The 23,228-nt window shown below is 42.3% G+C and overlaps 1 protein-coding gene across 2 annotated transcripts in view; it reads left to right on the top strand.

Moving 5' to 3' along the window:
- LOC109515024 (metabotropic glutamate receptor 7-like) overlaps nucleotides 1-17,041 on the top strand; it is a 123,648-nt gene extending 106,607 nt beyond the window's left edge. For both annotated transcript variants that reach the window (XM_019868560.1, XM_019868561.1), the window contains exons 9-10: nucleotides 8,514-8,766; nucleotides 15,943-17,041. In XM_019868560.1, the coding sequence (XP_019724119.1) occupies nucleotides 8,514-8,766; nucleotides 15,943-15,992 (303 nt within the window). In that variant the 3' untranslated portion in view covers nucleotides 15,993-17,041. The remainder of the gene's footprint in view (nucleotides 1-8,513; nucleotides 8,767-15,942) is intronic.
- The last annotated feature ends 6,187 nt before the right edge of the window (nucleotides 17,042-23,228 follow it).

Genomic DNA, 23,228 nt, shown 5'->3' on the forward strand with positions numbered 1-23,228 from the left:
TTGTATGATGGTGGTGTAGGACCCCAAAAAGCAGGCGAGGCAGGGAGGAGCAGGGTGGATTGACCAAAATGTATAACAAAAATACAAACAGGAGTACAATGGAAAAACAGTAAGTCGAAGTACTCAAAAAATGCCTGGAAATCACACAGAACCGAAATAACAACAAAACTAAGACAGGAAACAAAACATAACAGGAGAACACGTATACTCACACTCACAGTGACCCAACAAAGACTGACAGAACTCAGGGAACTAAATACAAGCAAAGTGACGAGACAATGAAAAACACCTGGAGAAGACACAAAGGGTTGAGGGAGCTGATTGGTTCAATACAAGGGACACTGATGACAAGAACAGGTCGCGACAAAAAGGGCACATGAGGAAACAAAACCAAAATTAGAAGACCCCGATGAGTAGATGAAGGTTTTGCCCAACATGTAGACAGACAATATAACTGTAGTCAAAGTTGCACATGATTTTGCAAAGAATGACGAATATTAGTGTTGTACTGATGAGCTGATAGAAGAGTCAAGTCTTCTCAATAAACAGTAAGTATATCCGTTTGTCTGTCTTGTACTTACCCCAGGTTACCAAGGTGGGCACACCACAGAGAAGTTGACTGTGACAATTCAATTGATGCAATGTTTATTGTTTATTTGTATTTCTTTTTGTATATAGCTGTTTGGGAAACTTGTTTGGGTACATTTTTATTGGCTCTCATGCACCAATCAGGTGATCAATTGTTTTGGCTGTGGTGGTGCTTGCAAGTGTTTCTGGAGTAAAATATTAATTAGTGCAAGCCATTTTCTTCTTAAATCAACGTGGCCCATTGTTCTGAGGGAATAGCCTCCAGCTTTCAACCCAGATGTGAAAACCTCAACTGAGTTTCAATGCGAGCAAAGTGAAATTTGAGCGGATAATCACGAAGCATCCTTCTGTACAGTGAAACGCTGCCATGCAAGCGGAGAAACACGCAGCACTCTAATCACTGACAAGACACTCATCTGGCTTAAAAGCAAGTTTGCGCCCTCAAGTCACTGACAGTGGTGTCGCATGTAATTAGCAATTCAATACAAACGCCGGCAGAATGGAGCTTGAAAATGAAAATGCCGTCCAACCAAGTTGTTTGACAGGACTCGTGATGGGTGCATGCTGGTAAAGTTGCCGCATTCATTGTTTGTCGTCATCACTCAGTCTTGAGACGAAAACATCATGACATCGACGACCTCGTTTTATATGCTTGCTGACATCTGATCTGAAATGAACTCTGATAAATAAAATAGGGAGACCTTGCTTTAACCTTTTCTTGAAGTGCTTGATGTGCAACTGGGGCTGTACAGTAAGTCTCTCCCCCAGCAACTTAATTTTGCATCTCACCCATCAGCTGCAAGAATGAATTACCAGATTACACCGAGATGGTGCCTTGAGATACGGGTTTAATTTGTTCCATTGCCATGCTGGTGACTCAAAACTGTTTTCATATGTAGGGCACACTGCATTATAAGGTGCATAGAATAGAAGCTACAATAGTGGCTGCGGTTGCGCTATGCTACGTTAAAGGGAATACATGACAATACAACTTTATTTCTATCGAGCCTTCACAACTGATGCAGCTGTAACAAAGCTCTGAGACCTGATCACAAACACGGACATGAAACATACAAACATATAAACAGATGGCATTACAAAGAAAGAAAGGAAAGACAAAAGTTATGAAGACAACCGATTCAACAAAAAGGCACAAAAAGCTCGTGGGCTCACGCCCACAAGGGGCTAAATATCTTAAGAAGTCTTGCCTGTCTCCTTACTCCGTTTAGTCAGTAGTTAACTATGCTTTTGGTATTATCTTTGTTTCATAAGGGCGAAGCTGAGCTCACTAAGCAGTTGTCTGTTTGAGTGTGTGTTGGTGAATGCACATGTCAATTAGTGTCGGGCAGAACCCTTTTAGGTTACAATTGGTTCCTGCTAATAATCACCACTAGATGGCATTTGAACACTAACAAGGAAGCACCTCAATGAGGAATATAATGAGACTGTACCATCAAATATCAGGCGCATCGGATTGTAGGGCGCACTGTCGGCTTTTGAGAAAATGGAATGCTTTTAGGTGTGTCTTATAGTGCGGAAAATATGATCAATTTACTTCAAATTTCAGACACAGGAAGTTTTAACGTGATGCCAATGATATCTCAAAACGTGCTTGTCCCAGTGACAGGTAGTGAAATGCCATTAATCAGTTGCCGCTTCTCAAAAAGAAAGACATTTTGTCCAGTCATTTTTTTGTTGTTGTTGTTATTCATGTTAGTAATGCCCCTAGATACTGTTCATCTATTGGATGCCGATGCGCATCCAAGGTTGCCTCTGATTGGTGAAAGTCAGCTAAAAGCGTACAATTCCATGCGAAACGTATTGCACGCCTTTGCGATATGCATATTGCGCGGGCCACGATAGCGTTGAAAATATTTGTTCGCTATTTTCTGCAGCGCGACTGGAAATCGTTTTTTTTTTTTGTCTTGAACATGTTCAAAAAGCGACCCTGAATTTGGCAAAGCTTCACACCTCCTGTTTTCCATCACTGTTTCCAGGACCTTGCTTAACAGGTCAGGACACAACCATTCCTCAGTACCAAGATATGAATTATTTCCCCAGTGAAAGAAAATGATTCAAAATTCCTCAAAGTCATTTCGTAAGTGCCTTCTCCAGAATTACGATTTACAACAAACGATTGCTACCCCGCCCCCCACCAATTATGAAAAGATGCATCCTGACAGTCTCATTCTCGGGAAACCCCCCTAAAATTCAGACCTTCATTGACGAGCTCTCCTGACGTCAAGCCAGAGCGGATTCAGTCTTTTGCAGCACATAGCCAGGCAGAGTTATTCATGGCATGAGCCAGGCTAGAAAGTAGGCCAGCCCCCGACAACAAAAGACGCGCAGGTAGTTGGGAGGAAGCCCAAATCCCCCAGATCCATTATTGAAGTCGTTGTGTGGCCATCCTGATTGTCACTGACTGAATCAAGTCCTCATCGCCGTGTGCATCCATGCTCCTCAGCCGTAGCCTACTAAATTGCCTTCGCACTAAGTGTATCCCTGGTGGCTATAATTATGAGAATTACGCTCAACAGCTTTTTGTCTAAAATGGAGACGTGTCATTTGTTGTGGCTGGATGTTGCGTTCGGGCTTGTCAATGAGATCCACCGTTCAAAAGCGGGCGCTCGATTCCTGATGAGGGCGTTAATAAATCATTACGGCGGCTATAAATAGAGAGTTGCAGAGCAGCTGTTCAAAATGACTTCATGTATTTATTTATGTTAAAGCAACAGGAATTAATTATGGATGGTTTGTGACATTTAAGGGGTGGATGAGAGGGCGACGAATTTGGGTCAAGCTCAAACGATGGTCATTAGTGAATTGCTTGGCTGCGTTTTTATGTGCGTCTGCTCCATGTGAGGGGAGGACAGCCCGCATTGCTACACTTTCTCCTTTGGCGATTTCCTTGGGTGTGATGAATGTGAGCGAGCTTGCCAGCAAACCTCTGCGCGGTCAATAAATCAGCTGCAAACGGGTCATTGTTGCGGCGTTGAAGGGATCAAAATCTCATTAAAAAAGCTTCTTCCAGTCGCGTTGCGCTGCACACCAAACTGGGTAGTGTTGCTATGGATACCGGCTACAACTAAACATAGAAACACAAGGTAGGGAATCTCTGGTGATTATATCTTACGCCATGGGCGGCGCACACTGTTTTTATTGGTTGCCGTAATATCTCATCAGAAACTCGCATCAAAATGAGATATTGGTACAGCTCAGGAGAACAGCATGTTTAGAGATCATTCGGATACTCGTGTGGTTACTAATGCATGCTTTGCGGGCTTCATGCCTTCCCCCACAGAGAAGCAGGAAGCAATGGAAAGAGTGTGTGTGTGTGTGTGTGTGTGTGTGTGTGTGTGTGTGTGTGTGTGTGTGTGTGTGTGCCAGTATTGGCGGCATGATAATCTTGCATTGGAATTATTGGTGTAGATCAGAAGAGAAAAACATGGTGGCTGGCAATGAAAGTGGGCTAGGGTCCTGTTTAAGAAATTACCATTAGTCACGGTGTCCACAAAAAGTGTCAGCAAATAATGTCACTGCTTAATTTCCTTCTCTCTGTGATTCCGTCTCCCTGCCTTGCTGCAAATTTCGCGTGGTTCTGAATGTCTTGATGACAGAGCCGTCCACCTCCCAGCGGCAAACAGAACGGCAGTTCAAGCAACGTGTGATGCTTTTAAATGCAGTAAATGAGTGCCGTGATTCCCCCCTTGGGTGCCGCGACAAATCATCGGGATTCAATTTCACTTGATTTGCCAGAAAAGGATTACTGTCTTCAACAATTGCAAATAATCTTTGGTAATCTACCTTTGCCAGTGACGAACAGTCTCTCAAATCAGCGTTCCCATTGAAACAAATGCCATTTATCCATTCCAGCACTCTCACCCTTACAAATAACCACATTTTGGAATGTGTTTTTAAGAAGGACAAATATCATTCAATATTTACCTGATAAAACATTAAATGGAGGAGTTTGCATCTTCATTATATTGAGAAGTCTTTCATGGCTACTCAAAGTGATTCAGTAAACTGAAAAATTTTTCTAGCCAAGAAATATATCTGTGAGTAGAGATTGCGCGATACATATTGTGGGGCTACAATTTAAAACATCTGTTGTACAGTCTATCCTATATATTGCAGATTTTTTTTCTTTTTGTGATCGTGGCCAATGTATACATATACAGTACTGTATTAATCCATATCCAAAGACATGAAGAGAGCCTAGCACTCGATTTAGGAGGAATGTAATTTCCATTTGTAGTCCATCTATGTTTAGATTTGTTTCTCTTTGCTACTGAGGCATTGCTGTTGTTTCTTTTCCTCTGCTAAGTAACATGCTTGCGCCAATCGGGATTGATTTCTTCCACTCTCTTCATTTACAGCTCAGCACACAGAATTTTTTTTTTTTTGTCTGTCTCTCTGTGAGTGGGGACCTCTGGCTGAAAGCATTATAACACTGCAACTATGGCATTAATCTCGTGGAAGGCAAAGTTCGGTGGCACTTTTAAAATACACAACGTGTAATTCTTTGTTTTATGTCCAGTTTGACAGAAAGTGGCACTAAACAGGCTCACCACCTGCAAAACTGCCACTTGTTGTGAAGTGATTGGAGTTGACTTATCTGCCACCATACAGTGCTTGTATTCCGATTGTTTTGCCCTCAAGTCAAAGTTAAAAAAAAAAAAAAAAAAAAAAACGAAGCCTCGTGTCTTGAAAGAAAACTTAAGATGGATCATTCGTATCCCAATTCATGCCTGCAGAGTGAACGAAATGCGTTTCCATTTCATGGCAACATTTCTAATAAACTTGTGTGCCTACCTGTCACCTTGTATATAATCATAATAACCTGAATGACTTCCTGCAATTCTATCAGCATTGTGTTTCATTGAACAGGCCCACGTGTCACATTGAGTAAAAATATGTGTTTGTAAATGGAGACGAGATCATCACCATTTCAGTGCTTTTGTTTGGTGTTGTGCCGGGCGATTTGTCTTCAGTAAAATGTGTGCCTTAGTTCAATCAAGGTTTGAAACACAGGATTAGTGGTATGTTCCTCCGGAAACAACAATATATCCTCCTCTAGTGATTCTCTCTCAGACCCTCAAATGAAAGCAAAGGCTCCATCCTTTAAGAACACGAATAATAGACAGTTAATGCGGGTTGCATAAGATCACAATTGCAAGAGGAGAATGTGAAAGGTGTTACATAAGTGAGACGGCATGTCACGGAGGAATGTAAGCACGCGCCTCACATCAATGGCCGTACCCTGAACGATCTTAACGCAGAACGCGCTGAAAGCCTTTCACAGGCGACTGCGTGCGGCGCTGCGGGAAGACAAATGAACGCGCTGTCAAAAAGGCGAAGACCATTGCCAGTCATTCTTTGCAGTCACATTCACATGCAGTGGATTGCTGTCGCTGAGACGCTTCACCGTGATACGGTGCAGGCTGCAGAGGCCGAATGAGACGGCTGACATGAAGGGAAACTTGAGGTGGAGGGACACGGCCCGGGTCTATCAATCTCGTCAGGAGTGGGAGTGGGCGCGCTGGTGGGAAGGAAGCTGCGCGAGCACATTTAGATGATGGCATCTGACTCTCCAGCCGTTGACATTAATGCCCTTGAACTGCCTTCGCATCAGGTTTGCAGCCACAGGTTTGATTGAATGATGTTCCACAGGCATTAATTGCACTTTGATATGATCATCTGATATCATAGTCTGATTGTCAACATATAACCTCATGTTTGACGACAACATAGGCATTGACGGTATGCATGTTTCTGGAGTCAATTTAACCAGCTGTCCTACGATTTACAGTGAGGACAAAAATGGACCTTGAACTTGTTTTTGGAATTATATTGTAGACGGAAAAGACAATCTGTCAACCTGAAGAGAAATCAACTAATTCATTAAGTGTAGCTGTTCTTCTCTTCTCCATTTTGGAAAATTAAGCAAAAATAAATCATGCCGTTAATAGTAATGAAGAGCCCCTGTCTCGAATGAAGTTGAATATTAAAATATGTTCAGTGTCTGTGTAGTTTTGAAAAGAATTTTATGTGAAGATAGATTAAAAACAAAACAAAGTGAAATGATTCACATAAAAATGATGAGATAAATGAAATACTAATACAGTAAATACAATACATTCCCTGTTCTGTCTGGCTGGCTCTTGAGGTGCCATCCGCCAAAAGGCAGATAACCAAGCAATGTGTATGTGTAATAAGACATACAAACCGATACATTGATCCAACTTAGGCGACATCATTCTTGAAGGACAGAGGATATGATTTTCCACTCTTACCTGAATGTGGTGTTTGCGCCTTTGTGGGATGGGAGCTGTCTTTTTTTCGGCCAATCCTCTGGCTTAGAAACTGGTTTGATCCACCTCAGCCCTCTCACCCCTGCTTTTGCATTTCGAGCGTATGGCATTCCTGGAGCGACATCTCCACATCTATTGCAGTGAAATTGTAAGTGTATCTTGCTTTTGTAACCCAGACCTATGTCAACAAAGAAAGAAAACCTACATTTACAACAAATGGAAAAAGAACCGACAAAGATCATTAGATTTGCAGTTTTATAAAAATCGAATTTTCCTCGATCAATCAGGAGCACTGTAGGCCATAGTTAGCCGATGATTGGGAGGTCAGTTTAGGCGGGATTTCAAGCTATTACTTCGTCTTTTGCCGTGACGCAGGATCCCACAAACATAGACACACACAAAAAAAAAAATCCGTAACAAAAATATTTATTTACAAGAAGAAGCGCACCGACAGAGTATAAACAAAAATCGCTGGTCACGAGTTGCCAGGAAAAACAAGGCCTAAACAAAAAAGTGCTTGCAAAAGGCAGGGGAATAGTAACGCAGAGAATATACACGAAATGACACGGGTCCAATTAGACGAAAACAAAACAAGATCAAGATCAAAGACAAAATAATATCACTACTCACTCCGAGGAACTGGTGGCAAAAGCGACAATCACGAGATCGACAGGTCTAGAAAACAACGCTTGAGCAAGAGCAGCAACGAGGTCAATAATCCGACAAGAGAGAATGGGATCTTGGCAGTCCTTCAATACATTGTTTCATCATGAGGATCAAATTAGCAGCAGGTTTACTGTCAAACTAAACATGAAGCAAAGACAATTACACATTGTATGTACAGTATTTCAAACAACCACATAACTTCAGTCAGTAGTTGGCACGCGATGGGCAACGCTGTATATACATATGAATGTTTTATGTTTTTCACGTATTTATTTATATAGTGCCGAGATAAGTTGAGTGCTTAAGTGCAGTCTACATGTTTACATATTGTTTCATGAACATGAAAAGTTGAAGCGATGAAGACACAGATTTGTTTGTGTTATTGTTGCAGTCTGATTTGTGACTAACCGACTTACATTTACGCCACATTTGTTCTTTGGAATTTGGTGTAGCTGTCATTGTGAACGCTTAAAAGACTGCATGTCAGGCTTTAGCAAGTGAACAACTCCAACTGCAGTAGATGAATAAATTGTCTTTCATCTTAATTCATGGTTTATTTTTTGATATTTTAGTGTAAGCCTACCCCATCAGACTAAGTATTTATAATAAATCTGATATATTTTACTGTAGTATAGATTAATTTATGCGAGTGTTTGCTTAAGAACTACACGGGAAGAAGTATTGAATAGCAATCGCAATGTTGAGCAGAAAGAAAAAAAATCTGAATTGGATGTTTTTTCCAAATTGTTCAGCACTTCCTTTCTTGGTGTTTTTTTGTCTTGAGAGCGAATTTCAGCGAAATTTGCCCATCATTAAACTTCATTTCCATCAAGTCCAAAACCGAAGTTTGAGTCTCGTACAAAAGAGCCATTCAGACCCGTTTCCTCCTCGTTGTCCTCCAATAAACTCTTTTCTCTTTTGCTACTTGTGTGCGCTTTCTCCTAGCTCTACATCCAGACGACGACTCTGACTATTTCCATGAACCTCAGTGCCTCAGTAGCACTGGGCATGCTCTACATGCCCAAGGTTTACATCATTATCTTCCACCCTGAGCTCAACGTACAGAAGAGGAAACGTAGCTTCAAGGCGGTGGTGACAGCCGCTACCATGTCGTCACGCTTGTCCCAGAAGCCCAGCGAGAGACCCAATGGAGAAGCCAAGACGGAGCTTTGTGAGAACCCTGCTGCTGACCCCATGAGTGAGTAACCTTTACATCATGTCATCGAGACGCAAAGCTGCGGCGGAATCGGCGCTTCATGCATGAGCTAAACATGGGAATGACCCTGACAGCTACGGTATATCTTCCTTTCACCGACAAAGCTTTTATTGTTGCACTTCCACCAAATGTTGTCGGGTCCACATTTATATCTGTGCCATTGAGGTTTTAAAACGGTTTCCCCTGGAGGGTAAAGTGATATGTCTTTCTGCTACTTCCGCTCGCTTTCTCAGACTTCCTTTCATGCACTTGGAAATCCCATTTGGCCAATTTAATTGGTTGTGTGCCAGGGTAAAAAGTATGTCTAATGCCTATAGAACACGGCATCAGTTATCGCCAAGACCTTTAACCCGAGTGTGCCCGAGAAAGAGGAGGGACGGAGAGATTTGAAGAAGAACTGAGAATTCTATCAATGGAATGGAAGGGGATAATCCATCTATAGAGCAGAGCAGTGTTACTCAGACCGCTATGCTCTGACTCAACATGATCACAATGATTATTTAGGTTCGGGTGTTTTGTGTGCGGTGGAAGTACACTACTGGGACACATTAGATGAATTAATTTGATAATTTTTCATTTATTAACCTTCTTCGACACGTCGGTCGATTAGTTGTATTGTAGCCAATGTTGGGGGAAAATTTGAAGGGGGGGCCTTTTCTGTTCCGGCGGTGCACAAAGTAAGCTCCGTGAAGGGGTGTCTGGATGAGTTTGGTGTGGCCAACTTGCGAGCAAACGCCTCCGGGATGAACTAAAACATGTCTGAGAAGTGTCGTAAAACTCCGCCTATTCCTCACTCTGTGGAAGCCTTGCAGCTTTATGTAGCTTCGATCTTGAAAGTTTTTTCGACATTAACGAGTGAAACATTTTGATACAGTACATTTGCTGCAATGCGGAAGGAACTGGCCAGCCCCGAAGGTAAATTTACATGCAGATTTGACTTGGGACTATTTTGACGCTTAGTGAGGTCATCAATTGGCAGGGCAAGAATTCAAAATTGTATTTTGCCTAGTCACGATCACAAAAACCATTCTAATCGAAGAAAACTATTTGACATGCCTGTGTTCCTGTGGTGTGAAAGAACTGTGAATTCATCGTGATGCTTCCAGTAAGTGTGTGACGAATATCATTCTGCCCTGGGAGTAAGAGGTTGTTTAATGATGTCCCAGTTGGAGTTTACTGTCAAACTAAAAGCAAACAAACAACAAAAATGGCACACACCGTATGCCATTTCAATATAACACGTACATTGTACGTCATTTTCGGAGAATCGACAGTGTTAATGCTTACAGTCAATGGGAAATCCTGTTGATGGACTCATAGAAAATCAACATCGAGTGACAATTCTTTCAAATAAAGAATATTCACTCACAAACATTGTAGGAACACATAGAAACAAGTAAAATAACACAACTCCAAGGCATATATTCTTCTCTGTGGGAAATGAGTTATATTTGTACAGTTCTATTCTTTCTTCTTCTCGTCTTTTTTTCAGAATTATTATCCTCTTAGAGTGTGTATCTCTATGCGTGCACCATACTGCCCTCAGAGGCCAAAGTGAGCAAAGTAGCTAGTTCTTAATAGTTGAATTTACGGTATATAAGTTTTGAAATCACTGAATCATAAGTGTGATTTGAATAGAAATCAAAATAATCGGGATTAGTAATTGATCCATACAATGAAAAAAATGTGTTGAATTTTATTGTGTCAAGTGATTGCACAAAATAAAATCATCTGGGTCCGGATACATTTTGGAAGTCGATGTATCGTCAACTTGCAAAATATGTGTGGTTCAGGATAAGCGGCGTTGAAATTGGAAGGATGGAGGGATCAACCAACCCAAACGAACTGTTGGATTTATTGCATCATCCATGGTTCTAAGAATTTTGAAAAGGAGTTGGGGAAAATGCTGCAACCACAGTTTTTTGCTCTTGTGTACGATAAAAGTCTTGTCTGGTCGTGTTCAAAGTGACTGTTGTGACATGCTCATAGCAAAATGGAAGCGGAAATCATCATAGCTGGCTAGGGAGGGATGGGGCGACAACTCCATTTTTATTTACAGCTCCTGTTGGCGTAATGGTCAGGTATCCAGTAGCGAGGAGCAGTGCCAGACCAGATGGCATTTTGGTCCGTCTTTCTAATTCTGCATATTCCATTAAGTGTAGGGATATATATATATATATATATATATATATATTCCACTGTTATCTAACATTAGCTTCCAATGTTAGCTTGAACGTGCGCTCACATATATATATATATGCACAAAATAATACAGTGAATAATAATATGCAAAGTAAATACAATGAATAATTCTTTGTGGACTTGCTGTTGCTGCCTCTTCCCTCAAGGTAAGGGCACAACGCTGCCTCCACTGCCCTTGAGTAAAATCAACACACCAGTTTGTATAGCAACAAAAACAAATCATGCAATAGGAGAGAGTATTGAGGTTTATCTATCTATCTATCTATCTATCTATCTATCTATCTATCTATCTATCTATCTATCTATCTATCTATTTTACCAAACAAGCTGTGTGTGTTTTTGATTTTTGTTTGTTTGTTTTCTTTATTTGGCTGTGTGTCGGCTTGTTTGGCGCCTGTGGATGACATAGAAATAATGTCACAGACACTGATTGGCTGTCACCGACAAAGTACGGACTGGCCCCCCGCGGGTCAGCCTGAAATACCGACGGAAACGGTGATAGGCTGACGGTCCCTCCTTCAGTCTGACGGAATGCCCACGTATGGTTTGATAATATGATGAGGTGATTATACATTTATGTGATAATCACAGTCATCACAGCCCAGTCAAACCACAACTACAATACAACCGGTGCCGAAAATGAAATTGACACCCCTGCTCTAAATTGCCCATTCGTGTGCAATGCTTGTCCATACATGCTCCGCTATTGGTTGCCAAACAGTCCCAAGGCTTTGGCACACCCACGACTCAAACGAAACAAGCGGCACAGGAAATGCACTGCAGGTGTCCCAAAAAAGAAAAAAAAACCTAGTCAACTGTACGTCCTTCATTGGAAGCATACCAAACGCATCTCTCCTCATTGGGGGGGAAGATGGTGATGATTGACAGCTGATGCAAATGACACATCACATGGGCCAAACGCCTCCTCTCCCGCAACGCTTCTAATCACACGGAGCCATCACGGCGCCCACAGGTGCACCAGCTCCTCAAAAGCCCTGAATGATGCCTGCGGGATGACAGCTATTCCCTGGAATGTCTCCAAACAGCCAACAGTTGTCATACTCATCTGTCATGAGCCCAATGCGCTCATGTGCTTTTCCTGAATGTACGCATGAACGCGGTCAGTCAGGGAGTTGGTACATCAAGACATACTGTTGGAATTGTGCATGCAGCCAATGGGGCGAGACATTCTCCACAGAGGTGGGGTGGTGCAAACCTCAGCATCTGTCACAGCACAACATCAAACATCCTCTAGCGGGTCATTTGGTCTGCAGGATGCCATCCCAGAAGTGCATCATGTCGTCCGCTCTGTAGGCTTTTCACCTCTATGAATGTCTTCTCGCCTTATCTCTGCAACCCGCACCCTTGCCTCACGCGTGCCCCCTATTTTTTATGTTTTTTTTTTCTTTTTTTGCAGCAATGGAAGTGACATTTATTAATGGCGAATTTATGTGCATGACCGCCCCGAAACCTGAACTGTGGCTCTGCCGTCTCTGGAGACTGTCCGTCAATGCCTGTAACCATCAGAGCGCCAAATACCTCGCTTTCAGGGCCTGTCAGCCCGAGAGGAGACGACTCAGGGTGATTTATAGGATTATGAAGATGTGCACTTGTGCACATTTGCACTGGTATTGATGGGGGATAATGGCTTCACAGAAAAAGTGAGATTGGTCACTTTGGAAATTATCATCCTTCAATGTCCTCAAACTAAATTGCAATTGCCATACAGTGGTGCCTTAAGATAAGAGTTTGATTAATTCCGAATGCCTCGTATTCTCAAATTATCTTTCCTCAATGAAATGAATTGAAATGCCATTAATCTGTTCCAGTCTGCCAAAAAAAAAAAAAAACAGTTTTTAATGAGAACCATAGCACTCACAGGCTGCAGCCATCCTTGTTTGTTGCCTAAAATGACCACCACATACCACGGTGTCATGTAAAAACTGTGCTACATTGTGGGCCATTTATGGCTAGCAGTAAACACAGTAAACAACAACATTTACTCGAAAAGCCTAGGCCATCGCACAGTGATGTGATCTGTATTTCATCATCATAAATTGTGTTTTTGTATCTATGTCGAAAACGGATTAATTGCATTCCCATTCATTTCAATAAGAAACGCAACCTCGTTTTGAGGACAGGTTCAAGGAACAAATTCAATTCTGTGACCCAAGAACGCTTAATAGAGTCAGGAAAACATCACAAAATATAGCTGCAAAGAATCACAGCCTTTTTGTTAGACTTTGCATCAGTTGAATGGCCATTGTGGTGCTGCATGCCTTGGCCAGCTGATGGCAGCAGACTTTAGACGTCTGGACAGAATACACACTTCAGCTATTCTAAGCCTGTGTCAGCTCCTCGCACAGAATAAAGAAAAGAGGTCTGTTAGTAATGTTACATTAATGTACAATTTGTGTTCAAAGATCATTTGCACAAGGGATTATACATTTCTTTTCCAATATTGTACCAGCAGTAGCATTAATCTAGTGGACAAAAGGTCATTATGGGGTTGTTTTAGATACAGAATGTATCGTAATTTAGCTTTATGTTTAACTTGAGAGTAAACATCACTTTGGAGTAGCATCAAACATTTTGAAGTCCAATTACATCTTATGACAGTGTTTTTCTAAAGTACAAAAGACTAATTTTCCTGATTAAAGAAGTTAGTCGGGGGTTACTGGAACGGATTATTGTTATTTCCAAATATTTCAATGGGGAAAGATGATTTAATTGTTTTGAGTTACAGTGTGGTCACGGAACTAATTCGGTTCATATCTGAAGGCACCACGGTACATATAAATGAGCCACGCATGCATAGACCAGTAAAGCCTCGCAAAAATTCTTAATGCTTTTCAGGTCAGGTTGATCTCAGTGATGACTGAAAAAAACAGAGATATTTCATATAGAAACATACAGGCTGCTATGCATCCAATATGTACAAGATTATAAATATTAAAAGCCAAAAACTGACACACTTGCTCTCAGAATGGCTGGCTGGTGTTCCTTAATGCCGCCTATAGTTACTAGCAAAATTCTGTCGTACATGTGATGTTTTATTTATCATACTTGCAGACCCAGACTACAAAACGCTGTAAAGGAATGGCACGACTTTAATTGCATAGCCCAGGGGAAATGGTTGCCATAGCAACATTAAAGCAGTCGAAAGCGAATCTAATTAAAGGCAGAATACGTCGACCCTTTCCACTGTGCGGGAAGGATGACAGACGTGAGCCTTGTTGACTGACTGACTGAGTGCAGTCCACAACATGAAAAATTGAAACCCCCACACCACCTTTGAGCCTCCGAACTCAAGTCCCTTCCTCAAACACCTCGCACAAGTCGTGATGAGTCGGCGAGACCTCAAATGGAAACCGCGCACCTTGAACGTTTGAAGCCCCCGAACGCTTCTGCATCACAGGAGGGCACGCTGCGGCGACGAGGCGAGCGCTCGGCTCGTTTCCATGGCGATCCGCACTCGGAGCATAGCGTTTGTTCGGTGCCCACTTGTGGAGTGTTTGTTTTTTTATTGCTAGTTAACATGTGAAAATAGAAAGTGAGGTTGCACTGGGGCATTGGGAGTGCAAATGATACACTGGCCCAGAACACATTGCTTGTGATTGCTCACAGCTGGTGAGAAGAATGGACCACGCAGTTTGATACCGAAACAGACGGTGCATATTTTCTTGCAAATTTGAAGGATTGTTTTGTTTTGAGTGACCCGGTCGACGAGCGGATAGCATATTTGCTTTTCTCCATTGTAGTCCCAACTAGTAAAGGATCGAGATTATTTTGTCGATGAAAGTCAAATTATAGTTGACATCATTGATCTTTTTTCAGCGCACAAGAAAAGTATCTACTCTTTTTTTTTTTTTTTTTTTTTTTGCGCTGCAGACCGGTATCACATAACAACATCTTTCAAGGGACAGGCATAGAAACAAAGAAAGTGTTCAAAATGTTGACTCCCCATGATGCTTATTGTAATTGTTGAAATTGCGCATCTTGTTCCCTTTACCGAGTCAGCTGGTCTCATCTTGTGTTCAAAACTCCAAAAAACGTGAACAATTTCATTTTATTTAGGATTTTATGTTCTTTTAATTTGGTCCATTTACTTATCTGTTAATTCTCACACTCCCCAAAAATATTGCCTTTGGCTGGCAACCAGTTCATGGCGTGGCTCACCTCTTGCCCAAAGTCCTGGATATACTCCAGCTCACCTTTGAACTTTGTGAAGATAAGTGGTGTAGAAAATAGGATGGGTTTAATTTAGGCTAGTGCGGAACAATTCATCTATTTCTAATTTGCATCGATATAAGCGGCCGAAATGAGTTTCCTCCACAGGGTGTCCGGGCTCTCCCTTAGAGATAGGGTGAGGAGCTCGGTCATCCGGGGAGGGACCCAGAGCCGAGCCTCGACTTCTCCACGTTGAGAGGAGCCGGATGGGTGGCTCGGGCATCTAATTAGAATGCCTCCTGGACGCCTCCCTGGTGAGGTGTTTCGGGCATGTCTCAACGACAGGAGGCCCCAAGGATGACCCAGGACACGCTGGAGAGACTGTGTCTCCCAGCTGGCCTGGGAACGCCTTGGGATCCCTCCGGAAGAGTTTGAAGATGTGGCTGGGGAAAGGGAAGTGTGGGCTTCCCTGCTAAACTTGCTCCCTCTGCGACCCAATCCCAAATAAGCGGTCAAAAATGGTATGGTATGGTAAATTGGCATCGCAGTGTGGCAGAATGCAATTTTCGATCACAAAGGCTGCAAGTTGCTCCCCCAAAAATCCCTCTGCTTCATTTTTGGTCCGTCAGTTGGCTTTATTTATTTATTGATATTGTCTCTCAATAAAAGGAGTGCTTTTTACATGTTTTTCATACCATTGCTACATGATTTACATTTTTTTTCAAAAGCATGAAGCCCGAGTTTACTTTCCCCTTTTCCCACAATCTTCTTTGTTTCCTTCGTTAGGTCAAGCCACCAAGAAGACGTACGTGAATTACAACAACCTCAGGATCTGATGTGCTCGAGGATGAATGCTGCTTGTCTGCCATTTGTGATTGAAAAGAAAAAGGGAAGCTCCAGAGAAACCGGGAGAGGCTTGTGACTGTCTCAGCTCGTCCTGCAGCACCCGCCCACTCACATGGGATGGCGGACCGCATCCCACCTCCATCCAGACTTGATTGAGACGAGCAGTGCTGCGGGCTGCTGTGACTGTACCGCGTGGAGGTTGTGACCAGGCAGACCTGAGCGGAAAACAAGCTGACCGCTGAAAGGGGTCACCGCGGACGAGGGCATGAAAGACAGCGGCTCTGCTTTCGAGATACTTTGTTTTACAATGTCATTAAAGCCATATTCTCTTGGGGTTCACATTATCTGATTTCTCTTCTGTATTGTTTCCAAGTGATTTTCTTCTGTGCCTCTATTTGCTCCAAGTACATCAAATTGAACCTTGAACAGCGAGCTCTGCCACATACAGTATTTTGTTTTACACAAATGAATGGAGAAAAAAAAAAAAAAAAGAACCAAAAAAAAAAAATCAACCCACATGATGAATATATTTGAGTGATGGGCATTGTACGTCTATTTTTTTTGTAAATATTTGAGACTATTTTCATGTTTGGAGTACTAAAATAGATAAGCAGTCTGTGTTCAATGGCATTTGGATGGTAATGAGACGCACCACAAAGTGTTGACTTTGCATGTGCCAATGTATGTCTGTTCTATTTGATGTAACCGAAAAAAAACCCACCAAAAAAAAAAAAAAAAACACAAAAAAAGAAAGAAAGAAAATTTAAAAATAAATAAAATAAAAGATACTGATAATGAGCTTCGGCACTCTCCTGCGCTTTGTTTTCTCTTTCCGGAAATCATTCAAACGACAGAATATGGCTTTAATCTGTTGCTGCATTGACCCCTCTTGTATGTGAAAGCATGTTTGTTTTTTGTAGCCTTTCCTTGTGGTACCTAGCAACTGTGTGACAAGCACTCACAGCGACCGTGCAAGTATGTTGTGATGTCTGTCAATTTACGAAGATGTAATAAATGAGTTTGTTATCTTTTATACAATCCAGTGCCACAGCATGGCCAAGTTCTTTCAGTGCTTGTGTGAGTGAGTTTTCAGTGAGCCGCTCAGACTGATGTATGAATAAGTGCTATTAATCACGGCGGCGTTTATGTAAACTGTTGCAAATGTCACCGTCTCGTCCTCACGCTGCAGACCACGCTAGAAAGCCGAGCGAGCGGCGCTGTCATGCGGAGGAGATGAGACCCGGCAAGAGGAGGGAAAGTCGACTCTTGTACTTCTTTACTCTTGCCTTTGCTCTTGTCTGTCTCACCCTGTGTTCATCCACCACTGCTGAGACTCCTTCCAAGTTCCAGCAGCCGTGTCAGATCAGTTTGTCCCTGCCGAGTTCAGCCTTGAGCAGCCAAGTTCCTCTCACTCACTCCTCTCACTTTGAGTATATTTTACAATTGGAATGTCAATGTCAAGAGACAAACATCCAAAATAAATAAAATGAACAAAAACAACAAAAAAATACATAAATAAAATGGATGCTCAGGGCCTTATTTTTGTGACTGGCGTAAATCAGCACAGAGGTGCGTTAGACCGGGTGTTGGAAGTTTTGTAGACAAGGGCACGTAAAAAGCAGTGAGCGTGAACACAGACGACTAAAGTTGCCGTTAAACATGGTGGCTCCTTCCATTCTCTTTAAATGTGACACAACTGACAACTGTCTTGATGGAGACATGGCACCGTTCTCTGTGTGGAAGAGGATGCTCTGGCCATGGTGTAGCAACAGACAATGTGTGCAGGTGGTACGTCTGCAGGGCCCGGCATCTGTCTGCCTGTGCTTCAGGCAATTTCACCAAAATCACGTTAAACCGGCTGTGCCAGTATTTTGACGTGGTCTGAGCAGGCGTAACTTTAAACCAGAACTCCGCAAAGTAGGGCCTGGGGGCCACACCTAGCCCACCCGCAGTGGGCTGGGTGTGGCTGACCAGCCCTCACAGTGACCATGCAGTCGAAGTAAAGCGAAAAATATGAGGGGCTTTTATTTTTGAAGTTGTGCTTTTATTTTTTGTACCCACATGTGAAAGCTAGTAAAAGTGAGATAGCAAGCAAGAGCTTTGATTTTTGTCAGCAGCGTTGCCAATTTAGCAACATTTTGGATATATTTAGGGACTTTTCAGACCACTCCAACAACTATTTTTCCAAAGAGAAGACGGGCAAAAATGGCAACAGTGGTCCTAATATTCGCGACAGTCTTATTTCCTCCACGATGGAGGGAAGAGGGCCATGAAGATTTGGCCCGATAATTCTGTCCACACATCCACCATTTCATGGATTAGATGTTTTATAAGTCATCAATGCATCGTTAAAAAATCACTCTCAATAATATTATACTTCTCACTTATTAATATATAATTTTGGAGTGTTGGTGCGTCGGATTAATGTTTTGTTAATGTCATTTTAACCATTTTTAAAGAGCCAAGATGTAATTTTAATGACGGCTCATATCCATCCATCCATTATCTGAACCGCATCATCCTCACGATGGTCGCGGGCATGCTGGAGCCTATCCCAGCGGTCTTCGGGCAGTAGGCGGGGTGCACACTGACCCAGTTGCCAGCCACTCGCAGGGAACACATAAAGTACCATTCGCACTCTCGATCATGCCTACAGACAATTTAGAGTATCCACCTAACCTACAATGCATGGTTTTGGAATGGGAGAGGAAACCAAAGTACCGGAGAAAACCCACGCAGGCATGCCGGAACCTGGAATCAAACCCTGGACCTCTGCCATGCTAACCACTTGTCCACTGTGCCACTCTGACCACTTATATTTCATTTAAAATCGATTTCCGAATTACTGGTCGACGAGTCCCGGCACAACCTTTCCGTGGGGAGTTTGCATGTTCTCCTCGTGCCTGCGTGGGTTTTCTCCAGGTACTCCGATTTCTTCCCACATTCCACAAACGTGTGGTAAGTTAATTGAACATTCTAAATAGTCCCTCGGTGTGATTGAGAGCGTGAATGGTTGTTTGTCTGTGTGTGCCCTGTGATTGGCTGACAACCAGCTTGGATAGGCTCACGCACACACACTCCGACCTTAGCGGTTTGGATACTGGAGGGCTGGGTGTATTTCCTAATTATACCGACACACACCATATCTACACACGTAGCAATTTATTGAAACAAGACAATGCCCTTACTAACTTAGCTATAATAATACAATAATACAGACAAAGTCGAGGTTAGCCTGCTGGCTTGGCCCTTGGCAAGCCTTCCATTTTTTCACGTGGCCCTTTTTGGAAAATAAATTTGCGGGCCCTGTTTTAGAGTGGCTTTCTGCCACCATTTTGTCACGCCGTAAAGCGCACCTACACGAACCCAAGGTGTGCTGGGGCACCCAACAAGATGCCACAATGGCAAAGATATGCAATCAACCTGACTGTGCTTGCACGAAATTTTGCTTTTCTGCCACAGATTTGCTGTCAACAAAAATCAAGACCTCAGTTTCTGCGAGCAAAAAAATTGCACATCAATGAAATAACCAAGAACAATAAAATAGACAGCAAAAAAATGGACGGCGAGCCAGACTTTGGACACCCCTGCCCATGGATTCCCCTCAATTGCGGGTAGGTGTGAAACGTACCAACCATGAAGGATAAATGAAATTGACGGTGTCCAAATATCCACAAGCTTCAACAAGAAGCCAATTGTGTCACATACTGGACCAAAGAAACACCCCTCCCCAATTAGATGCGGGAGCGAAGGTGCTGTCTATTTTTCTTGTTGCTTCTGTTTCTATTTGTACAGCAAGTCTTCTCACTCCGGTGGGACCAGATGGTCTTTACTTCTTTGTCACTTTGCCTTACATGCAGCCAAGAAAAGTCCCACTTACTGTATGCCCAATTAGAACGAGTGTCTCCCACACGAAATTAATTGCCTGTGTCAGTATCTTTGCAACTCGTCAGTGGGGGATGAGTGCAATCTACATTTGCCGTTAAGCTCACTATCTTGCAGCATTTTAGATGTTATTAAAAGGCAACGGAGACACCGTTTTTGAAATGCAGAGTATGTTCTGAAAGAGGCCTCTCCAGGATTGGGTTTTTTTTTTTTCAACGTAGCAATGTACCGTCTTTTATTCCTGCTCCCGGATGCCGCTTCCTGGGCAAATCGCTGCGGAACAACAAAGATGGAAACCTAATCATTGTGACTCGAAGAAAATCCCATTCCATCAGCAGCAAGACTTACTGTAAATGGTCCAAACTTTCATGACTGCCAGTGAAAGTTGATTACTCATGGAACTCATTTGAAGTCGATTTTGTACATGACACGGACTGAAAGCTGTCTCGACATGTTTCAACTTGTCAAACATGATAGAAGATACCTGCACTCTGTATGGCTTAGTTCAAGAGAGAAGTTGCCGTGTCGGCCCGTGATTTACACAGTTTCAGAGAAAGAAAACAAAATTTGAGAGTTTGTGCAAATGACACTGATCGTTACCAAGACTGTGGCACTTTGAGATACATGTGACCTCAAGATTGAAGCCTTTGTTTTGTTTTTTCCAAAGACAATTACACTTTGTGTATTTAAAAGACTAATTAATTTTAAATCCGCTAGCTTAATGCTAACGTATCATGGGTAATACTGCTGACTGGCTAATAAAGCATCGATGTGGTGGTGTTTTAGCGCTTAAACATAAAACAAAGGGGTGGCCTGGTGGTCGACTGGTTAGTGCAGGGGTCGGGAACCTATGGCTCGCGAGCCATATGTGGCTGTTTTGATAATTGCATCTAGCTCGCAGAAAAAACAAAATATTCTCGTTTGCCTATTTCCTGTTCAGGGCTGCAATTGGCTCCAGGAGCTATTTTAATTGGATAATACTGGCCTATGTTGGCCGTGGAAACAGGTAAACGCCCCCTTTTGAATCAGACCGCTCGGTCATTAGCTCAAAGCTAATCCTAAACGAATAAAATGGCGAAAAGAAAAAAAGATGACGAATATGGTAGACTTCAGAACGAATGGACCGAAGGATTCGCCTTTGTAGAGAGAACAGGTTCTGCGGTGTGTCTGATTTGCAATGACAAAATACCATCGATGAAAATGTAAAGCGGCACTTTGACACGTGCCATGCTACATTCGCCAGCCAGCAGCAGATGGGTCGGGAACCTTTTTGACTAAGAGAGCCATAAAAGCAAAATATATATATATATATGTATATATATATAAAATATATATATGTATATATATATATATATATAAATCTCACTGAAATACATTTCCAAATATTTTGCTTTTATGGCTCTCTTAGTCAAAAAGGTTCCCGACCCCTGCTCTAAATTGTCCCCAGGTGTGAGTATGAGTGCGGATGGTTGTTCGTCTCTGTGTGCCCTGTGATTGGCTGGCAACCAGTTCAGGGCGTCCCCCGCCTACTGCCTGAAGACAGCTGGGAAAGGCTCCAGCATGACCCATGACCCTTGTGAGGCTAAGCGGATTAGAAAATGGATGGATGGATGGATGGACATAAAACAAAGACAATTACATCATATTAATTCAAAACAAGCAAACTCCATGAGCGAGTGGCCCTCGCCACCTTAAGCCCATATCCCCATTGGCGGTTTTACAGGGTGGCAACGGGTGGCAGCTGCCTCCTGTACAAAATTCCCCAGTTTCTGCGAGCAAAAAAAATTTACAGTGCAAACACACACAATTTGGGAAAAGAATCTATCAATACTACATTCAAAATTATTTATTTATATTTTATTAATGTTTACTGTATTACGTTTATAAAAAAGATGAGATGTTTTTGTTTGTTTGTTGGGAGGGAGGCTGGAGGAAATGAATAGCCTTTCCATTAATTTTAATGGGGAAAGATAATTTGAGATATGAGGGTTTTGATCTTCATCACAAAATAATGAAACTTGCATATCGGCGTATGACAGTAACTAAATACAACCTGTGGTCACTTATTTACTTGACTGCTGCTGACGATATCAAACATACATGTACAGTACACGTGACGAATTTCAAACCAACGTATTTAAAAAGGTATTTGAAAAACAATGGAGACAGTTAGCTTGCACCACCTCCTGGCCCGGCAAGTGGCTCAGGCTTTTCCTCCATTCAAGTTTTTGGGTATCGTTGTTAGAGCATCGCCTTTGAGCAAGACCTCGCTTATCTTGTCAGAACTCCTGATGTGCTCCTTCACAGACAATTTACTGATGCCGAGTCCTGATTAGCTCTGTTTCATGGCTCCTGGACCCCGCGTTCTCCTCTCTCTCCATAACTGTCCAATTACCCATTTCCAGCCAGAGTGAAACCTTATCTGCTTTCCATCAGTGACCAGCTGAAGCCTGATATGTCTCAGAGTGGATAAAGATGCTCCTGTGATTTTTTTTCCCCTTCACACTGTATCCTTTTGCTCTGGCTTTCACTTTCCTGTCGAGGCTAAACTGTAAACGCTGGAGCAAACCACAGTGTAACCGCAGTACTCATGAGTCCATCACTGACCTTGTGGACTACAAACTACACTCGATAGGTTATCCAATCAGAAGATTGGATCAGTTATCTCTCCCTGCAAGGCGAATTTGAAATCAAACACTGCCAATGCAGTGGTGCCTTGAGATATGAGTGACCCGAATGACACGTTTTTAAAGATGCGAGCTATCATTTGGCCATTTAAAATTTTTGTTTTGACTTGCGAGCACAAACTCTCAGCTACGAGCGCCGAGTGCTGGCGGTACACTCACCACACGTTACTATTAGGTTCGGAACCGAACCGAATAATGTTTTGGGATCCCAGAAATGCAGATTCAGACAAAATGCAAACACAAAAACATATATTTTAGAAAAGCGCACCGACAAAGTAGAAACAGAAATTGCTGGTCACAAGAAGCCAGGAAAAAACGTGAAACAACATATTTTTCCACAATGTTTTCATCTTTTGATTATTTATTGTGTTTTTGTTTGTTTTTTTTATGAATACGGTATTTTCGAAAAACCCGCAAACCACTGAACCTGCGAAAACCACGAAGCTTGAAGTGGCGAGGGATTACTCTATATCCATATATGTCAGCTTCATAAAAACTGTATTTGATTGAAAACACAGAGCGATTGGTACACTGTTAGTACAATATTTTTGAATTCTCCACTGTTCTTGTTGTCACTCACTCTACAGGTATTATGCAGTGCCCTTCATAATTATTCGTACCCCTGGTTAAGATGTATATATATATATATATATA

The sequence above is a fragment of the Hippocampus comes genome, unplaced genomic scaffold (assembly GCF_001891065.2).
Source record: "Hippocampus comes isolate QL1 unplaced genomic scaffold, H_comes_QL1_v1.1 scaffold41, whole genome shotgun sequence".
NCBI lineage: Eukaryota > Metazoa > Chordata > Actinopteri > Syngnathiformes > Syngnathidae > Hippocampus > Hippocampus comes.